General features: G+C 40.3%; 1 protein-coding gene across 1 annotated transcript in view; it reads right to left on the bottom strand.

Annotated features, from left to right (window-relative positions):
* Positions 1 to 21,646, bottom strand: part of NEK11 (NIMA related kinase 11) — a 306,979-nt gene that overhangs the window by 226,827 nt on the left and 58,506 nt on the right. Inside the window, 1 exon segment of the mRNA XM_082459368.1 lies at positions 13,027 to 13,145. Within this exon segment, the coding sequence (XP_082315494.1) occupies positions 13,027 to 13,145 (119 nt within the window).

The following is a 21,646-nucleotide window of genomic DNA, read 5'->3' as shown; positions in this document are numbered from 1 at the left end:
AGCGACTTTATTCGGAAAGCCGGCAGACTGAGAAGATGGCAGACTAGGGTCCTCTCAGAACACTATCTTATCAGGGTCTGGATGCCAGTTTCTTTTATAGAATTAGAGAGGGAAGTAAAGTAAAAAGGCAGAACAGAGAGGGAGAGGCAGGGAGGAAGTAAAAAGGGCCAACGGCCTTGCAAAACATCTCCTGGAATGGCCAGCCTCAGGGAGGGGATGTGTAATTTCTTCTTTCTTGCAGCCATTCACACGTGGGTAGGGTTCCTGAAGCAGGCCATTATGTGGGATTACAGTAACAAAAGCAACGAAAAGCAAAGTCTGAAGTCAAAGAAACAGATCCAACATGGAGTCAAAATTGGCTCTTCCCTGTTACAATCCCATCTGGAAACACCCTCACAGACACACCCAGAAGCAATATTTAATCTGGGCAATTCACGGCCCACTCAAATTGACACATAAAATTAACCACCACATGCACTAAAAAAATTTGCAAGGAAATTTGCAACAGAAGAGCCAAATCCATCTTCTTTTTTCCAAAGTAATTTCCTAACTCATTTGTAAGCAGTCTATGTAATTTTCAAAATGCATTTGAATATACACTCTAGACCAGCGGTCCCCAACCTTTTTGGCACCAGGGACCGGTTTCGTGGAAGACAATTTTTCCACGGAAGAGGAGGGTAATGGTTCTGGCAGTAATGTGAGCGAGGGGGAGAGATGGGGAGCGGCAGATGAAGCTTTGCTCGCTCGCCCGCCACTCACTTCCTGCTGTGTGGCCCGGTTCCTAACAGGCCACAGACAAGTACGGGTCCATGGCCCAGGGATTGGGGACCCCTGCTCTAGACCATAAGAGGAAAAGGCTGGAATAATGTTTCATAGACAGATCTATTTTATTGGTTATAGTTTGACAGATTTAAATAGAAAGCTGAGGGAAGCATTGTGGTAGGCTGTATTCTTGTTTCCAAATATTTGCACCTCTTGTGCCTGGCAGCAGGTGTCTGCCTTGGGAGGAAGAGGCACCTCCACTGGGCTTGGTCACGTGACTTGCTTGGGTCAATAGCATGCAAACAGACCAGGCAACTGTCATGTCTGAGCAGAATTTTAAGAACCATTGAGTGTTTCCCATAAATCTCTTGCTTTTCCCTCTTCCAGGAGAAAGCATGTCCCAGACAAGAGCTGCTCCTTCAGAGTAGGCAGTGGTATGGGAAGACTTGCAGTGATCTGCAGCCAATATGCAACAAAAGCAAGAAATGACTGTCCTAAGTCACCGAGGTTGGGGTTTTGTGTTAACACAGCATGAGGAAGGAGTTTTAGTGCTACAGTCTCAAGGTAGCTTTCAGTGAACTGTGAATACTCTTAGCTTTATACATTATTATTTATAAGTGTCCATGCCATATGCTACAAGAACAACTCATGGCTCACTCAGATTGACATAAAATTAACCATCACATGCACAATGACAAGTTTTTCTCTTTCCCCAAGATCTAGGCCCTCACTTCTAACGTTTTTTTCTCCTTCTCCTTGCCCTTCCCCTTCCTCTGCTTTCCCTCCCTCTGTCTCCTCCTCCTCCACCTCCTTCTTCTCCTCCCTCTGTATCTCTTTCTCTCCATATTCCACTAAGCATATTTATAATTAAACTCAGCACTATTGCTTCAAACCTGTCTTTCCAACTTCTTGCTCACCCTCAGCTGATGAACAGGTTCATCTTTGACCTTCTCCTAGCATGCCTCACAACCTGCTTAATGTCAAGTTTGGTCATTTCAGCTTGTCGAATTCACCCTCACCCTTCCATGCTGCCCAGTGCTGTCACCTTGGCTCAGGTCTTACAACCTCAGGCGTAGATATTATAAAGGTTCCAGGTTGATAACCCAAGTCCCCCTCTCTCCCCCCTATAATTTATCATCTAATCCTCCTGAAGTTCTGGTCACACTACAGCTCCATTCAGAAGGTTTCTGTGGTATCAATGTCTATGCTACAAAACAAAGCCCTCTACAATCTGATCTAATTTGATCAGATCTACAATCTGATGTACAATCTGATCTACCTTGACTCACAGCTCCATTCATGTACTCCAAGAGCCTTTCTGATGGGACCACTCATCATTTACCCTAAAAGTACGATGTTTTCCCAGCTCTGTGACTTTGCTCACTCTGTTCCCTAACTGGAAAGTTCTGACCCATCTTCTACCATATTCAAAATGCACCGTGGTTCAAATATCACTCCTTCCAAGAAGCCTTCATTGATTCTCCCAAGTAAAAGCATTACTCCCTCTTCTGAGCTCCTATAGCAGGGATCCCCAACCCCCAGGCCGTGGACCAGTACCGACCTGTGGCCTGTTAGGAACTGGGCTGCACAGCAGGAGGTGAGTGGCAGGTGAGCGAGTGAAGCTTCATCTGCCGCTCACCATCGCTCGCATTACCGCCCGAACCATCCCCACCACCCCCACCCACCCCTGGTCCGTGGAAAAACTGTCTTCCACAAAACCAGTCCCTGGTGCCAAAAAGGTTGGGGACTGCTGTCCTATAGCACTTAAATTGTACTTTTCTTGGCACTCTTATCACCTGTTTTAAATTAAGAGTATAATTTACATTAAAGTATATAAATCTTAGGCTTGATGAACTTTTACATACACATCACACTTGTAATCCTCCACCCAGATCAAGATGTATAACATTTCCAGCATCCCAGGAGGTTTCTATGTTCCCCTTCCAGTCGAAATTCCCTTCCAAACATAACCTCTATTCTGATTCACCCGACATTGGTCTTGCCTGTTTTTGAACGTCATACAAACGGAGCCATATAGTACCCACTCTTTTGTGTCTGTTTTCCTCACCCAACATCACATCTCTGAGATTCATCAGATTGTGCATATCAATCATGTGTTCTTTTTTATTGCAGAGTACCCCATTGTATGACTATACCATAATTTATTTAACAATTCTACTGTAAATGGACATTTTTCTGTGTTTTGGCTATTACAAATAAGGTTTCTATGGTCATTTTTGTACATGTCTTTTGTTGGATATAGGTACTCATATTTCACCTCACAAATAGAATTACTGGGTCATAAGGTATTTAAACGTTTGGCTGGGGAGGAGAAGATGGCGGAAGAGTAAGACGTGGAGATCACCTTCCTCAACACAGATACATCAGAAATACTTCTACACGTGGAACTGCTCCTATAGAACACCCACTGAACGATGGCAGAAGATGTCAGACCTCCCAAAAGGCAAGAAACTCCCCACGTACCTGGGTAGGGCAAAAGAAAAAAGAAACAACAGAGACAAAAGAATAGGGACGGGACCTGCACCAGTGGGAGGGAGCTGTGAAGGAGGAAAGGTTTCCACACACTAGGAAGCCCCTTCGCGGGCAGAAACTGCGGGTGGCAGAGGGGGGAAGCTTCTGAGCCATGGAGGAGAGTGCAGCAACAGGGGTGCGGAGGGCAAAGCAGAGAGATTCCTGCACAGAGGAGCGGTGCCGACCAGCACTCACCAGCCCGAGAGGCTTGTCTGCTCACCCGCCGGGGCGGGCGGGGGCTGGGAGCTGAGGCTCGGGCTTCAGAGGTCGGATCGCAGGGAGAGGACTGGGGTTGGCAGCATGAACACAGCCTGAAGGGGCTAGTGCACCACAGATAGCTGGGAGGGAGCCCGGGAAAAAGTCTGCAGCTGCCGAAGAGGCAAGAGACCTTTTCTTGCCTCTTTGTTTCGTGGCGCACAAGGAGAGGGGATTCAGAGCGCCGCCTAAACGAGCTCCAGAGACGGGCGCGAGCCACGGCTATCAGCGCAGACCCCAGAGACGGGCATGAAATGCTAAGGCTGCTGCTGCCGCCACCAAGAAGCCTGTGTGCAAGCACAGGTCACTATCCACACCGCCCCTCCTGGGAGCCTGTGCAGCCAGCCACGGCCAGGCTCCTGTGATCCAGGGACAACTTCCCCGGGAGAACGCACGGCACGCCTCAGGCTGCTGCAATGTCACGCCGGCCTCTGCCGCCGCAGGCTTGCCCCGCATCTGTACTCCTCCATCCCCCCGGCCTGAGTGAGCCAGAGCCCCCTAATCAGCTGCTCCTTTAACCCCGGCCTGTCTGAGCAAAGAACAGATGCCCTCAGGCGACCTACATGCAGAGGCGGGTCCAAATCGAAAGCTGAAACGCAGGAGCTGTGCGAACAAAGAAGAGAAAGGGAAATTTCTCCCAGCAGCCTCAGAAGCAGCGGATTAAAGGTCCACAAACAACCTGATGTACCTGCATCTGTGGGATACCTGAATAGACAACGAATCATCCCAAATTAAGGAGGTGGACTTTGGGAGCAAGATATATTATTTTTTCCCCTTTTCCTCTTTTTGAGAGTGTGTATGTGTATGCTTCTGTGTGAGATTTTGTCTGTATAGCTTTGCTTTCACCATTTGTCCTAGGGTTCTGTCCGTCCGTTTTTTGGGGGGTTTTTTTGTTTGTTTTTTTTTTTTACTTAAAAAATTTTTTTTTCTTTTTTTCTTACTAATTATTTTTTATTTTTTTATTTCAATAACTTTATTTTATTTTATCTTTATTTTATTTTATCCTCTTTCTTTTTTTTCTTTCTATTTTTTCTCCCTTTTATTCTGAGACATGTGGATGAAAGGCTCTTGGTGCTCCAGCCAGGCATCAGGGCTGTGGCTCTGAGGTGGGAGAGCCAACTTCAGGACACGGGTCCACAAGAGACCTCCCAGCTCCACGTAATACCAAATGATGAAAATCTCCCAGAGATCTCCATCTCAACACCAAGACCCAGCTTCACTCAACGACCACGAAGCTATAGTGCTGGACACCCTATGCCAAACAACTAGCAAGACAGGAACACAGCCCCATTCATTAGCAGAGAGGCTGCCTAAAATCATAGTAAGGCCACAGACACCCCAAAACACACCACCAGACGTGGACCTGCCCACCAGAAAGATAAGATCCAGCCTCATCCACCAGAACACAGGCACTAGTCCCCTCCACCAGGAAGCCTACACACCCACTGAACCAACCTTAGCCACTGGGGACAGATACCAAAAACAACAGGAACTACAAATCTGCAGCCTGCAAAAAGGAGACCCCAAACACAGTAAGATAAGCAAAATGAGAAGACAGAAAAACACACAGCACATGAAGGAGCAAGGTAAAAACACACCAGACCTAATAAATGAAGAGGAAATAGGCAGTCTACCTGAAAAAGAATTCAGAATAATGATAGTAAAGATGATCCAAAATCTTGGAAATAGAATAGACAAAATGCAAGAAACATTTAACAAAGACCTAGAAGAACTAAAGAGGAACCAAGCAATGATGAAAAACACAATAAATGAAATTAAAAATACTCTAGAAGGGAAAAATAGCAGAATAACTGAGGCAGAAGAACGGATAAGTGACCTGGAAGATAAAATAGTGGAAATATCTACTGCATAGCAGAATAAAGAAAAAAGAATGAAAAGAACTGACGACAGTCTCAGAGACCTCTGGGACAACATTAAACACACCAACATTTGAATTATAGGGTTCCCAGAAGAAGAAGAGAAAAAGAAAGGGACTGAGAAAATATTTGAAGAGATTATAGTTGAAAACTTCCCTAATATGGGAAAGGAAATAGTTAATCAAGTCCTGGAAGCACAGAGTCCCATACAGGATAAATTCAAGGAGAAACACGCCAAGACACATATTAATCAAACTATCAAAAATTAAATATAAAGAAAACATATTAAAAGCAGCAGGGAAAAACAACAAATAACACACAAGGGAATCCCCATAAGGTTAACAGCTGATATTTCAGCAGCAACTCTGCAAGCCAGAAGGGAGTGGCAGAACATATTTAAAGTGATGAAGGAGAAAAACCTACAACCAAGATTACTCTACCCAGCAAGGATCTCATTCAGATTTGATGGAGGAATTAAAACCTTTACAGACAAGCAAAAGCTAAGAGAGTTCAGCACCACCAAACCAGCTTTACAACAAATGCTAAAGGAACTTCTCTAGGCAGGAAACACAAGAGAAGGAAAACACTTACAACAACAAACCCAAACCATTTAAGAAAATGGGAATAGGAACATACATATCGATAATTACCTTAAAAGTAAATGTATTAAATGCTTCCACCAAAAGACACAGACTGGATGAATGGATACAACAACAAGACCCATATATATGCTGTCTACTAGAGACCCACTTCAGACCTAGGGACACATACAGACTGAAAGTGAGGGGATGGAAAAAGATATTCCATGCAAATGGAAATCAAAAGAACGCTGGAGTAGCAATTCTCATATGAGACAAAATAGACTTTAAAATAAAGACTATTACAAGAGACAAAGAAGGACTCTATATAATGATCAAAGGGATCGATTCAAGAAGAATATATAACAATTGTGAATATTTATGCACCCAACATAGGAGCACCTCAATACATAAGGCAAATACTAACAGCCATAAAAGGGGAAATCAACAGTAACACAATCATAGTGGGGGACTTTAACACCACACTTTCACCAATGGACAGATCATCCAAAATGAAAATAAATAAGGAAACACAAGCTTTAAATGATACATTAAAAAAGATGGACTTAATTGATATTTATAGGACAGTCAACCCAAAAACAACAGAATACACATTTTTGTCAAGTGCTCATGGAACATTCTCTAGGATACATCATATCTTGGGTCACAAATCAAGCCTTGGTAAATTTAAGAAAATTGAAATCGTATCAAGTATCTTTTCTGACCACAACACTATGAGACTATATATCAATTACAGGAAAAGATCTGTAAAAAATACAAAAACATGGAGGCTACACAATACACTACTTAATAACAAAGTGAGCACTGAAGAAATCAAAGGGGAAATCAAAAAATACCTAGAAACAAATGACAATGGAGACACGATGACCCAAAACCTATGGGATGCAGCAAAAGCAGTTCTAAGAGGGAAGTTTATAGCAATACAAGCCTAACTCAAGAAAACAGGAAACATCTCGAATAAACAACCTAACCGTGCACCTAAAGCAATTAGAGAAAGAAGAACAAAAAAACCCCAAAGTTAGCAGAAGGAAAGAAATCATAAAGATCAGATCAGAAATAAATGAAAAAGAAATGAAGGGAACAATAGCAAAGATCAATAAAACTAAAAGGTGGTTCTTTGAGAAGATAAACAAAATTGATAAACCATTAGCCAGACTCATCAAGAAAAAAAGGGAGAAGACTCAAATCAATAGAATTAGAAATGAAAAAGAAGTAACAACTGACACTGCAGAAATACAAACGATCATGAGAGATTACTACTAGCAACTCTATGCCAATAAAATGGACAACCTGGAAGAAATGAACAAATTCTTAGAAATGCACAACCTGCCGAGCCTGAAGCAGGAAGAAACAGAAAATATGAACAGACCAATCACAAGCACTGAAACTGAAACTGTGGTTAAAGATCTTCCAACAAACAAAAGCCCAGGACCAGATGGCTTCACAGGTGAATTCTATCAAACATTTAGAGAATATTTAACACTTATCCTTCTCAAACTCTTCCAAAATATTGCAGAGGGAGTAACACTCACCAACTCATTCTACGAGGCCACCATCACCCTGATACCAAAACCAGACAAAGATGTCACAAAGAAAGAACACTACAGGCCAATATCACTGATGAACATAGATGAAAAAATCCTCAACAAAATACTAGCAAACAGAATCCAACAGCACATTAAAAGGATCATACACCATGATCAACTGGGGTTTATCCCAGGAATGCAAGGATTCTTCAATATACGCAAATCAATCAACGTGATACAACATATTAACAAACTGAAGGAGAAAAACCATATGATCATCTCAATAGATGCAGAGAAAACTTTCAACAAAATTCAACATCCATTTATGATAAAAGCCCTGCAGAAAGTAGGCATAGAGGGAACTTTCCTCAACATAATAAAGGCCATATATGACAAACCCACAGCCAACATTGTCCTCAATGGTGAAAAACTGAAACCATTTCCACTAAGATCAGGAAAAAGACAAGGATGCCCACTCTCACCACTATTATTCAACATAGTTTTAGAAGTGTTAGCCACAGCAATCAGAGAAGAAAAAGAAATAAAAGGAATCCAAATCGGAAAAGAAGAAGTAAAGCTGTCACTGTTTGCAGATGACATGATACTATACATAGAGAATCCTAAAGATGTCACCAGAAAACTACTAGAGCTAATCAATGAATTTGGTAAAGTAGCAGGATACAAAGTTAATGCCCAGAAATCTCTTGCATTCCTATACACTAATGATGAAAAATCTGAAAGTGAAATTAAGAAAACACTCCCATTTACCACTACAACAAAAAGAATAAAATATCTAGGAATAAACCTACCTAAGGAGACAAAAGACCTGTATGCAGAAAATTATAAGACACTGATGAAAGAAATTAAAGATGATACAAATAGATGGAAAGATATACCATGTTCTTGGATTGGAAGAATCAACATTGCGAAAATGATTCTACTGCCCAAAGCAATCTACAGATTCAATGCAATCCCTATCAAACTACCACTGGCATTTTTCACAGAACTAGAACAAAAAATGTCACAATTTGTATGGAAACACAAAAGACCCTGAATAGCCAAAGCAATCTTGAGAACGAAAAATGGAGCTGGAGGAATCAGGCTCCCTGACTTCAGACTATACTACAAGCCACAGTAATCAAGACAGTTTGGTACTGGCACAAAAACAGAAACATAGGTCAATGGAACTGGATAGAAAGCCCAGAGATAAACCCACACACATATGGTCACCTTATCTTTGATAAAGGAGGCAAGCATATACAGTGGAGAAAAGACAACTTCTTCAATAAGTGGTGTTGGGAAAACTGGACAGGTACATGTAAAAGTATTAAATTAGAACACTCCCTAACACCATACACAAAAATAAACTCAAAATGGATTAAAGACGTAAATGTAAGGCCAGACACAATCAAACTCTTAGAGGAAAACATAGGCAGAACACTCTATGACATAAATCACAGCAAAATCCTTTTTGACCCAGCTCCTAGAGAAATGGAAATAAAAACAAAAATAAACAAATGGGACCTAATGAAACTTAAAAGCTTTTGCACAGCAAAGGAAACCATAAACAAGACCAAAAGACAACCCTCAGAATGGGAGAAAATATTTGCAAATGAAGCAACTGACAAAGGATTAATCTCCAAGATTTACAAGTAGCTCATGCAGCTCAATAACAAAAAAACAAACAACCCAATCCAAAAACGGGCAGAAGACCTAAATAGACATTTCTCCATTGAAGACATACTGATTGCCAACAAACACATGAAAGAATGCTCAACATTATTAATCATTAGAGAAATGCAAATCAAAACTACAATGAGATATCATCTCACACCGGTCAGAATGGCCATCATCAGAAAATCTAGAAAAAATAAATGCTGGAGAGGGTGTGGAGAAAAGTTCTGTTCTGTTCTGCTTGCACTGTTGGTGGGAATGTAAATTGATACAGCCACTATGGAGAACACTATGGAGGTTCCTTAAAAAACTAAAAATAGAACTACCATACGACCCAGCAATCCCACTACTGGGCATATACCCTGAGAAAACCATAATTCAAAAAGAGTCATGTACCAAAATGTTCATTGCAGCTCTATTTACAATAGCCAGGACATGGAAGCAACCTAAATGTCCATCATCGGATGAATGGATAAAGAAGATGTGGCACATATATACAATGGAATATTACTCAGACATAAAAAGAAATGAAATGGAGTTATTTGTAGTGAGGTGGATGGAGTTAGAGTCTGTCATACAGAGTGAAGTAAGTCAGAAAGAGAAAAACAAATACTGTATGCTAACACATATGTATGGAATCTAAGGGAAAAAAAAAAAAGGTCATGAAGAACCTAGTGGCAAGACGGGAATAAAGACACAGACCTACTAGAGAATGGACTTGAGGATATGGGGAGGGGGAAGGGTAAGCTGTGACAAAGTGAGAGAGTGGCATGGACATATATACACTACCAAACGTAAAATAGATAGCTAGTGGGAAGCAACCGCATAGCACAGGGAGATCAGCTCTGTGCTTTGTGACCACTTAGTGGTGTGGGATAGGGAGGGTGGGAGGGAGGGAGATGCAAGGGGAAGAGATATGGGAACATATGTATATGTATAACTGATTCACTTTGTTATAAAGCAGAAACTAACACACCATTGTAAAGCAATTATACTCCAATACAGATGTTAAATAACTAACTAACTAACTAACTAACTAACTAACTAAATAAATAAATAAATAAATGTTTGGCTTTGGAGCTATCAATACTACCAAACATTTTTCCCAGGTAGTTATACCAATTCACACCCTAACAGCAATGTAAGAGAATTCCAATAGCTCCACCTCCTTGCCAATACTCGTTATTGTCAGAGATTTTTAACCCCTTCTAGTGGCTAGGCCCTCATTCTATATTGAATTACAACCACAAACAATAACACTTACACAGGGCTTGACAATTTGCAAACTTTCTAAGTGTGTAGTATCTCAAAGCATATTCCCCACAGCCCTATAAAGTAAGCAAGGAGAGTCCCATTATGATCTCTATTTTATAGATGAGGAAACAAAGGCTCAGAAAGGTTAAGCAGATCGCCCAAGGCCATAAGCCACATGCAGTATAGACCATGAACTCTGTATATCCACCATGCTATATGGTTTACAGTTATTGGGGGACATGTTTTATCTCTGTTAGTTTACTAACAGCTCTTCGAGGTTAGGCTTTATTTTAACTTAACGCTATTTAATAAATGAATGAATGAACTTAAATATAAAATTGAAATTTCTCCATCTATAGAGAAAAACTTTACAATAGTTGGTTACAATAACATAATGAGGGACTTCCCTGGTGGCGCAGTGGTGGAGAACCTGCCTGCCAATGCAGGGGACACAGGTTCAAGCCCTGGTCCAGGAAGATCCCACATGCCGTGGAGCAACTAAGCCCGTGTACCACAACTACTGAACCTGTGCTCTAGAGCCCGTGAGCCACAACTACTGAGCCCGTGTGCCACAACTACTGAAGCACGCCTGCCACAACTACTGAAGCACGCCTGCCACAACTACTGAAGCCTGTGTGCCTAGAGCCTGTGCTCCACAATGAGAAGCCACTGCAATGAGAAGCCCCCGCACTGCAATGAAGAGGAGCCCCCGATCGCCGCAAACTAGAGAAAGACTGCAGGCAGCAAGGAAGACCCAATGCAGCCAAAAATAAATAAATAAGTTTATTTTAAAAATAATAATAATAACATAATGAAAGAAGCATCATCATTTGTTATCTGAATCACAAAGGGTGGTATTTCAGATCCACAGATCCACAAATACCGAAACATTTAGCCCTATTTAATGACTTTCTTAGAATGGTGAAGGATTCAAAACAAATTTAAATCCTCTCTTTGAAGGATTTTTTTAAACACTTTTTTCTTTTTTTTAAATTAATTTATTTTTTGGCTGTGTTAGGCCTTTGTTGCTGCACGTGGGCTTTCTCTAGTTGCGGCGAGCGGGGGCTACTCTTCATTGTGGTGCGCGGGCTTCTCATTGTGGTGGCTTCTTTTGTTGTAGAGCATGGGCTCTAGGCACAAGGGCTTCAGTAGTTGCAGCACGTGGGCTCAGCTGTTCTGCAGCATGTGGGATCTTCCCAGACCAGTGCTCAAACCCATTTCCCCTGCATTGGCAGGTGGGTTCTTAACCAGTGTGCCACCAGGGAAGTCCCTTGAAGGATTATTTTTAACTCATTTATTTTAACTATTACTAAGCAGACCCAAAATGTATCAAAAAATGTTTGGGTTCCTAAATCAACCAGATTTCAGTTTTATATTTTACACACTGAACACCAAAGTTGGCATCTTTATATGCGTTGTTTTCCTTGTGTCTGAGTTAACAAATATGCCAAGGAATAGTAGAGAAAATAAAAGGAATACGAATGTAACTGTATGCACACAGAAGTCTTATATTCAGCAGCTTTGGTAGTTTTTTAAAAGATTATTTGATATTCTTTTATCATTGTCTCTTAGGATAGTTTGACACCATTCAAAAGATTATTGTGAGTTGTCAATAAGTCAGTGGCTGTCTGTCTCATCAAGCATGTGTTTCAGAAGATACACAGCGAAGCACAGAATAATCGGATTACTTTTTATGCCGTCAGAAAGCACAGATGACACATTTAAGCTATTTGACATTCATGGACAGCCAGGCGTTGGTGTCCCCTACAAACTCCCACTTTTGTTCAAGAAGAATGTTATGTTCTGCCCCATCCTAAGTTGAAAGCTAACATGGACCCCTCACAGCATCTACTTTTATTTGTCTATGTATGTTCATCTTTTCAAATGCATTCATATCATGTTATGAGCCTATAAAACATTTAACATCTAAAACATCTTGCTTTTGACCTGTGAAAAAAATAGTAAAAAGTTTTAAAACACATTTTTGAGGCTGAGATTGCAAAGGCAAATTATAAACAACTGAACCATAAGCATACTTTGACCTTCTTTATCAGATATTTAATGTCAAAACTGACTGGTCTGAACACTTATATCTTCTGCCTCAATTCCTTTAGCTCATCTTGGAATGTGAGCACAGCTAGATGTGCACTGACACACTCCAAAATAACCCCGCCGTCTATCTGCAGCATGCTAGGGTACTCACAGCTCAAGCCTGCTGGAAGATGTAATAAATTCATAGCAAGCTAAAGGTATCTGAGAATTGCTTGTGGCTCACAGGATAGGATCAGATATAGAGGAATGTGTTTAATACAAGTTTCTGTCTTGTATTTAAGGCCAGTTTGATTTCTAGAACAACAACAAAAAAGGTAATCAAATAAATCCTCTAATCATTCGACAGTTTCCTATGGAAAAACATATCATCGATGTTTAACTACAGTCATTTACCTTTGGACTTGCTTCCTTTCAATTCTACCTCCCAAATTTCATTTTTCAAGTTCAGATGTGACTGTTAAAAAAACACTGTCCTTCAGTAACAAATGAACATACCTTTCATGCATGTAGTCAACTCCCAGCAACAGCTGGATAAACCATTCTATTATTTGACTCTCTGGAAAGGTTTTTCCAGCTTCTTTATATTCCTGAATTTTATAGTCCAGATCTCGGCCCTGAAACAAAATAGCATAATTTTTCGTATTTTCCTTCAGTTAGGAATTTAAAATCAATCTCTCTTAACAAGAGCTGACGCACAGCGGCCATTGTTAATAACAGCACAGTGGGGTCGCACTGGCGCTTGGGAACTATCGCTGCACAGACCCTCTCCTGACCAAACGCTACCAGCCTCCTGAGACCTCTTCTCAACCAGGCATCCACTTTCACCTATAAAGCCTTGAACAAATGCTAACATATTTCTAACAGCTCAAGGTCACATCCCTAGGATGACCCTCGTCCCCCTTAAAGTGCCTGCTTGAGAAAACTCAAGGCTGCCGAAGGAACTGACTATTCCAGCCATACCTCAAGATGGAGCCCCTGTCCCCTGCTCTCTGGGGAGGGCAGGAGCCCAACTTCAATAAGTGCCAGTTAGCAAACCCAGGTGGTTTCACAGGAACCAACCCCCTTCCCACTTTCTGCAATATGTCAGTCCCCTGACTCTGCTCAGGCCCCCTGCCTGCATTGCCTCCCCTGCCCCCCACTCCCTCCCTCTCCCTTTAATTCACCCAATTACTTTGCACACAGCACAGTGGAGCTCAGTTCTTTCCCCTCCTGTCAGTGGTTACTGAAGAAACTCTGTTTTCAGTGCTTTAACTATTGTCCGGCTGTGTTTATCTTTGACACCACACAAGAACAAAATCCTTCTAAAGGGCCTTAACTTTTATTACATTACCTAAATTCTACCTAAAAATTGTCTTTATTATATTACATTACATATTTATATGTACTTGCATAAAACTAGGAATAATTCTCCTTATGCTTGGAGTTTTATATAACTATAGAACCCTAACATGTATACAAATTAAAAACACAGAGCCAATAAAATTCAAATTAGTGAAGTTAATTTAGTATCAAGTGGTGATGTTTTGGTGCTTACATTGTGCATATGGTGCTGGTGCTGGAGTATCGATTCTTTTCAGTTTGTCAAGCCCTGACTCTTGCATCCTGGAGATGGCCTCTCTCTCCTCTTCTCTATTTAACTACAGCAACTCTCAGGAATACAGCACCTGCTGATTCCTGCGGGGCCCACACACATCATTTAAGCATTAGCAGTCTCTGTCCTACTACTCACTGCTGTTCAGTTAAGGAATAACACTTGGTGCCAAAAACTAATCCAGATCACAAATGACAAACACCTAAAATTGCCTGGCAGTGTCTGATACAAGACCCTTTCTGATTATGCTGATATTAATGTATGTAAACTACCATAGAAATGAAGACACGAAGTGTTAAATTCTCTTAGAGAACTGCTATACCTTATCCCTTTTACCTTAAAACGCTGAAAAATTAGAGACAATTCAAAAGGCTTTCCTCTGAAGAAAAGGACGGGTTAACTGCGACTGTGTTTGGTCTTTGGAGGATGCCAACAACACAGGCCCACAAAGAGAAGAGGCACTTGCTCCGCCCATAAGGAGCATCAGAGCCAAACATTAAGCTACGCAGACTATTCCTGACAGAGTCATCATCATTAGATGCAAAGGAAAAGCACTCATCGGCAATGAAACAATCAAAGAAAAATAACTTCTAATTGAGCAACATCAGGTCAACTGACTAACTCATGTGTAATGCATTTTTATTTCCCTTCAGTGCAATGTACAAATATTTGCCTAGCATTTTCTCTCCTTCTACACAGGGCATGACGAGTCAAAAGTGGCATATTAAACAACTCGCACCCTCACTCAAACTCGATATCTGGCTGGATTTTCTGGGCCAAGGCGATCAAAGTTTAAGGAATGAATTGAATATTTGACTCCTTGTCAAAAAGACCCACATTTCCTTCTCATTCTCCAAACCTGCCTTTATAGCCTCTCTTTTTAATCCTACAGTTTATCAAAATTCTGTTGGATCATACAAGTTGTAGTGTCATAATGTTTCGAGAAGTTGCACAGAACATTTTTTGACATCAGATTATTATAGCATCCTGTGAAGCAGACATTGAAAAGTCCTTCAGATGAAAGGTGAGCTGTAAATGTATGTATTTTTCCAAACCCAGATTTCCTTTTCTACCCAAGAGGACTCTAGCAAACTTTTCTCTCACACAAAAAAGAAAAAAATTTTTAATAACAAAACAAGATCTCCTTTCAATATCCCATTTAGATTCTCAGAATATGATAAAACAACTTCAGTGGCAAAAAGATAATTATCTACATGTTGCCATCCCCTTCCTGAATAGTTTGAGATAAGAAGTGACAGAAAAAAAGCCAAGAAAGCAGGAAGGAGGGAGAAAAAGAAGGAAGGAAGGAAGGAAAAAAGGAAAAGGGGGAAGGAGGGAGGGAGGGAGGAAGGAAGGTTGGAAGGAAGGAAGGAAGGTTGGAAGGGAGGGAGGAAGGAAGGAAGAGGGAGGGAAGAAAGAAATGAAAAGAAAAAAAAAAAAGAAAAGCTTGCCTTAAAGAAATATCAATGAAGTTAACAGCTTCAACCCAATGTTTCCTACTTTAGGAAGGTCATACATAAGTACAGTCACCCCTATGAAAATGGCCTTTGTGATGTAATTGTCTGCCTCAATAATACTGAAATTTGGAGAAATTTGTATGTTCAAATAACATTTCTTTCAGGAATTTGTCTCCAAGCCTCAATGCTTCTTTTCATTTCCTATGGTCATTTTAAAACTATATTAGTTAAAGAAATACAAATTCCTACCACATTTGTATCAGCTTCGGTATTGTTTTCCTTGTGAGTGAGCAGAATTACTTTCCCTGTGAGTCGTCTTGCAAAAGACGAGCACACTCCCTGGGTGACATTCATTATTAGTCTGACTATCACCTCCTTATGCTCCCCCCTCAAGTAGTGAGTAGAGGTTGCTTATCTGTTTCCTGCATTGATGTTAAGTGTGTGCACATTTCCTGTGACTAAAGAAATATATACTTAGACTATTGGGGGGAAAAAAAGGAATAGGGCCTTCAATACTAGGCCTCAAAGTGAAATGTCAAAAGAGGGTACACAAACACCCCCTTCTCAGGTAGAACCATAAGAAGAAGAAATGTACTAGTTCTTAGCGTTAAGCAAGGGACGTGTTCTATTGACAAGAGGACAGAATGCCAAAAGATCAGATTAATTGGAGAGCTGGTCTTATCCTCCTCAAGTTACTCCCCCTGCAGTTTTCATTCTGCATGTTTATCTGCAAGAAAAACTATTTGTTTTGTATTTACTTTGTTCTTTAATAAACACTCTGTAGATTTTCTTAGGATTTAATTAAGGTAGTCGAGTCACTCACAAATTAAGACACAACAGATTTCATATAAAAAAGAAACAATTTTTTGTGAAGCAGTCTGATCTTAATTCAGCAATACAAAAAGCATTTATTTCTTTTGCCAAGCCATCATCAAAGTAAAAATCAAATGTTTTGGGTGAAATGTCACACCTTGGTTTAAGAAGTTCTTATTACAATATCTGTAGGCTCATTCTGTTTCCTTGACTTTGAGAAATATTTAATGATGACTTTTATTGCTAAGGCAACTCTAATGAAAAGGGTATTGACTTAAATTTGAACCAATATTAATATTGCCCTAAATCTATACTGCTGACAGAAAATGCTTTCCTTTCCTAATATCATCCCTCAAAAGTTGCAATAAAAGCCTTGATGTTAACTTCTAAGGTTTCAAAAATCTGTAACCCAAAATGTGCCATTTGATGGATTAATGGTCTTGCCTCCTTCTGCCATCCAAGTTAGCCAACATCAGATTGACTTTGAAACACCAAGACCTTGAAGAAATGAAGAGCAACTCAAATACAGTGTCTGAACTCCATCTTTAATTGACATTAAAAAGTTTTAAAACCTAAAAGGATTTGATTTTAAAAATTAATCCGTGTTTTTTAAGTCATCAATAGAAGCATTTACATCCAGTTTAAAAGACAGAGGAGAGCCTTCTCAGAGCCTGAATACAGTGAGACTGCAATGTTCAGAGCATACACAAAGGGCAAAACAATCTCAGGATTTCAGGGCTGGAAGGAGCTTGAAAAATTGTTCTGCCCTACTTCTTCATTTTAAAATGAACGCGCTGCCCCTGATTAATTCTCTGGGCCGACATCTTAAGATGCAGCTCCCTCACACTCTACATCTCCTTTAACTAAGGTTCTGAGACATCCTTCCAGTGGACCTCAAAATTTTGCATATATCAGATACATTCAAGTTGCTTGTTTAAAATGCATATTCCTGGGCTGTATCAACAGAGACTCTGATTCACTAAATTAGGAGAGGGCCAGGGAATCTGTATTTTTTAAAATAAATTTATTTATTTATTTTCTTTTTTGGCTGTGTTGGGTCTTCGTTACTGCGCGCGGGCGTTCTCTAGTTTCCGCGAGCAGGGGCTACTCTTCGTTGCAGCTTCTCATTGAGGTGGTTTCTCTTGTTGCAGAGCACGGGCTCTAAGCATGTGGGCTTCAGTAGTTGTGGCACGCGGGCTCAGTAGTTGTGGCTTGCGGGCTCTAGAGCGCAGGCTCAGTAGTTGTGGCACACGGGCTTAGTTGCTCCACGGCATGTGGGATCTTCCTGGACCAGGGCTCGAACCCGTGTCCCCTGAATTGGCAGGCGGATTCTTAACCACTGCGCCACCAGGGAAGCCCGGAATTTGTATTTTTTAACAAGCATCCTAAGTGACTCTGGGACAGGCCGTAGACTGCACTTTAAGAAAGTGCTGCTAGATAATAACACAAATGGGCCAAATACTTAATATCTCACCTATTAATGGAAAGATTTTGTCCAATAGTTTGAAAAATTCCAAAGGCAAAAGATGTATTTGAGAAAGTCTGGGTTGGATAAAAATTATTTTATAATATATTTTTAAATTTGTAAATGGAGTTCATAAAAAGTGGGGAAAATGTCAAACCACATTATGCTCTTAAAAGCAAAATAAGAAGATCCAGTTTCTAAATAGTTACTAAAGAATGCCATGTAGTATCGTGACATTTATGTCTTCATAATATAACTGAGCTCTCTTGGGTTTAGTTGCTAATTTTCTTTCAAATTCTTTTAGAGTAAGTTTTCTTCCTGCTGAGGTAAATGTACATAAATAAGAATAAAGTGGTAGAATTTATTTTTGTTTAAGAAGTGACATGAAATAATGCTTTCACCTATAAATCACTGGACTGTTTTTTTAAAATAAACTATTTGGAGTGGTTTATTCTGATTCTAGTTTTGATCACATATTTATACAAAGTCATATATGATAGCTAAAGCCACACTCCAAATGCCAAAAGTTCTACTGGGCTTATGAATTGCTTGATATTAGTGCATTCATACATTTCTCTTAAATGAAACTAGTTTTTTTTTTTCAATTTTTACATCAACAATTTTAAATAAAACTCAGTGGCCTTATTTTTAAATTTTTTTTGTGAAAAGCTTAAAATATTTCATAGTTTAAACAAAGAAAGTAAATGGAACAAGTCAAATGATTTTACTTATGGTACTTACAAAGATCATGAACAGATAAGTTTAGGTGTATAAAAACACAAGATACATATTATTTACAGTCTTCTTTAGCTGAATAAAGTCTAGACCCATAGAACTGGCACAGTGAATTCAGGGAGGCCTACATAGCCAGGCAGGAGCTGCCCAGGAAAACCAGAGGGCTCTGATGGGATGCACCTCTCTGAAGATAACTCTAGTTCCCTTAATCAGCAGCAAGCCCAGCAATGCAGACCACTGAAGACAGCCCTGATGTGCGGACACCTGGAGCTCACACTGGGAAGGATAATGCTATAGACAATGTTCATGTCCCCCGAAATGCATATGCTGAAATCCTAACCCCACAGTGTGATGGTATTAAGAGGTGAGGCCTTCGGGAGGTGAACAGATCATAAGGGTAGAGCCCTCATGAATAGGATTAGTGCCCTTATGAAAGAGACCCCAGAGAGTTCCCTCCCAGCTTCTGCCATGTGAGGACACAGCAAGAAGACGGCCATCTACAAACTAGGAATTGGGTTCTCATCAGACACTGAATCTGCCAGAACCTTGATCTTAGATTTCCCAGCCTCCAGAACTGTGAGAAATAAATGTATGTTGTTTATAAGGCACACAGTCCATGGTATTTTGTTACAGCAGCCTGAACGGACTAAGACAGAAGGTCACTAATCAACGCCACAAAGATCAATATACCAGGAGTGTCTCTCATCCATGGCCTCAGACAGAGCTTCAGCAGTGGCTTTAAAGGACAACAAAGAGTTTGTCTCTAACAGTAGACCCAAGACATCAAGCATGAAGTTGTAAGGACCCTCTGAGAACCAGTAAGCCTGGTGGTGCATGTCATTGCCAAATTCACTTGCAAGAGTCTACAGAGACTCACTAGAATTTCAACATTATAAAACTCAACCCACTTACTTGGTTTATTTAAACAATTTGCATAAATGAGAAACATAAGAGGAGATTTAAAATGTTCTTTTTATATAACAAACAGATCCTTAGAAAGTACTTGCTTGAATGTTGCTATTGGACCCATTAGTGTTTAAAATTTGTCCATGTTTCCTCCTTCTGGCATGAATCCTCACACTAAAGGCTGCAAGCCAAAAACTCAGAGGTAAAAATTAGCTCGCCTTCTAGAAAACAACCTGGAGGGAGAGTGAGGTCACACTGAAATAATGAACTATTATAAAGACAGCTTCCATTATTGACAGTCTATTACGTGCAAAGGTCTGATAGTCCCTTTTTTAACTTTATTTTAACTCATAAAGTTAATAAATTAACTTTATTATTTCAAATACCTATAAAAACCTAATAATATACTAGGTGTTGTTTACTCTATCTTAAAATTAGGGTAGGGGTCAGAAAAATGAAATAACTTGTTCCAGGAAATGGACCAAGATTTGAACAGAAGTCAGTGTGATGCCAGAGTCCACACACTTTCTACTGTTTCAAACCCTATCTAGTCCCCTATTGATAGAAAATACAATAATTAATTATATTATCATTACATTAAGACATATGTGTGTGTACAAATTGATATACATGTGTTTTTGTGTCTATGTATATGCATGTATTATATAGAGATAGATAAAGATACAGAACATAAGTGAGAATAAGCCAAGGGAAGGAGCAGCTTTCCCATAAAACAGGATGATCTGGTGGACATGCACTGTGAGATGATTACCACAGTCAAGTTGATTGACACATCCAATATCTCACATGGTTCCTGTGTGTGTGTGTGTGCGTGCGTGTGCACGTGTGTGTTGAGAGCACTTGAGATCTACTCTCTTGGCAAATTTGAAGTGTCTAAGTGCAGTATTGTTAACCATGGTCACCATGCTGTACATCAGATTCCCCAGAACCTGTTTATCTTGCAAACGAAAGTGTTAGCTTTATATTTTGCATAATTCACACAGACAGGCTTGATTAGTGTGGCTGTGTTAAAATCTTTGTTTAGTGCCACCATCTGAAACATGTTTGGTTAACATTGTTGATATGAACAATAAAACAATCCATCTCTATTGATTCATGTCCAGGTAGAAGTAGATAATTTCATGCTTGGGAAGGTAGGCACCATGAACTATTTGGTTGACTCTATTAAATATTAAGGGAGGAATAGGAGCAATCCAAGTAAAAGAAAAACAGGAGCAGCTTTCCCTATAACCCCTGTGGTCCTGGTCCTGGTCCTGGTCCTGGATGAAATCCAACATTCCAGCCATGTGATTGCCAGAAAATCACCTCTCTGGGGTCCCGTTTCCTCATCTACAAAATATAGTTTATAGATAAGAACCCACTTCTCCTTCAAAAAGGATGGGGGCATGTTTAGAGGACACAGGGGCCAATCTGAAGGAGCCCCACTAGCCGAAGCTGGACCAATTTGAGAAAGAAAATTAATAATGACAGCATTGGGCTATATAACCCATAGAATAAAATAAATATCCATGAGTCCATACTGATACAAACAATTGAATAAAGACATCAATGGAGGAGAAGGAACAGTGGAATAGCTCTTTCTAACAGGAGAACCCTAATTAGTAAATGTAGAAAGAATGAGGGAAATACATAATCACCATTAGGCAAATATCACAGTAAAAACTGCTCCAGGCAACTACCACTGAAAAAATGCTAAAATCAGGGCATGAAAGTTTGAGGAGAAACAGGATAGAAGGTTGCTCAGGGAGCCCGGAGAATAAGGCAGGTAATTTTCACGAATAACAGCACCCAGCTGGTGGCCTGAGCAGAAAACCACAGCCACCAGCAGAGCCAGCCAGACGCCCCTGTTCTCAGCTGAGCTTCATCTTTGCTCAGTGCTCCATAAACACTGACACGGTTTTCTTCTATGACTATATTTTTCTGTTTCCACACTGGCCATTCTCCCTTTTTTGAAGTTCTTGGCCCTGGCTGCCCATTAGAATCACCTGGAGAGCTTTCAAAAATCCTGATGCCTGGGTCATTCCCCAGACCAATTAAATCAGACTTTCTGAAGGAGGGCCTCAGCCCTCAGGAGTTTTGAAAGCTTTTCAGGTGATTCCAGTGTGCAGCCAAGGTTAAGCACTACAA

Source organism: Balaenoptera physalus (assembly GCF_965194825.1).
Source record: "Balaenoptera physalus genome assembly, chromosome: 4".
Taxonomy (NCBI): Eukaryota; Metazoa; Chordata; class Mammalia; order Artiodactyla; family Balaenopteridae; genus Balaenoptera; species Balaenoptera physalus.
This window is presented reverse-complemented; position numbering and strand designations above follow the sequence as displayed.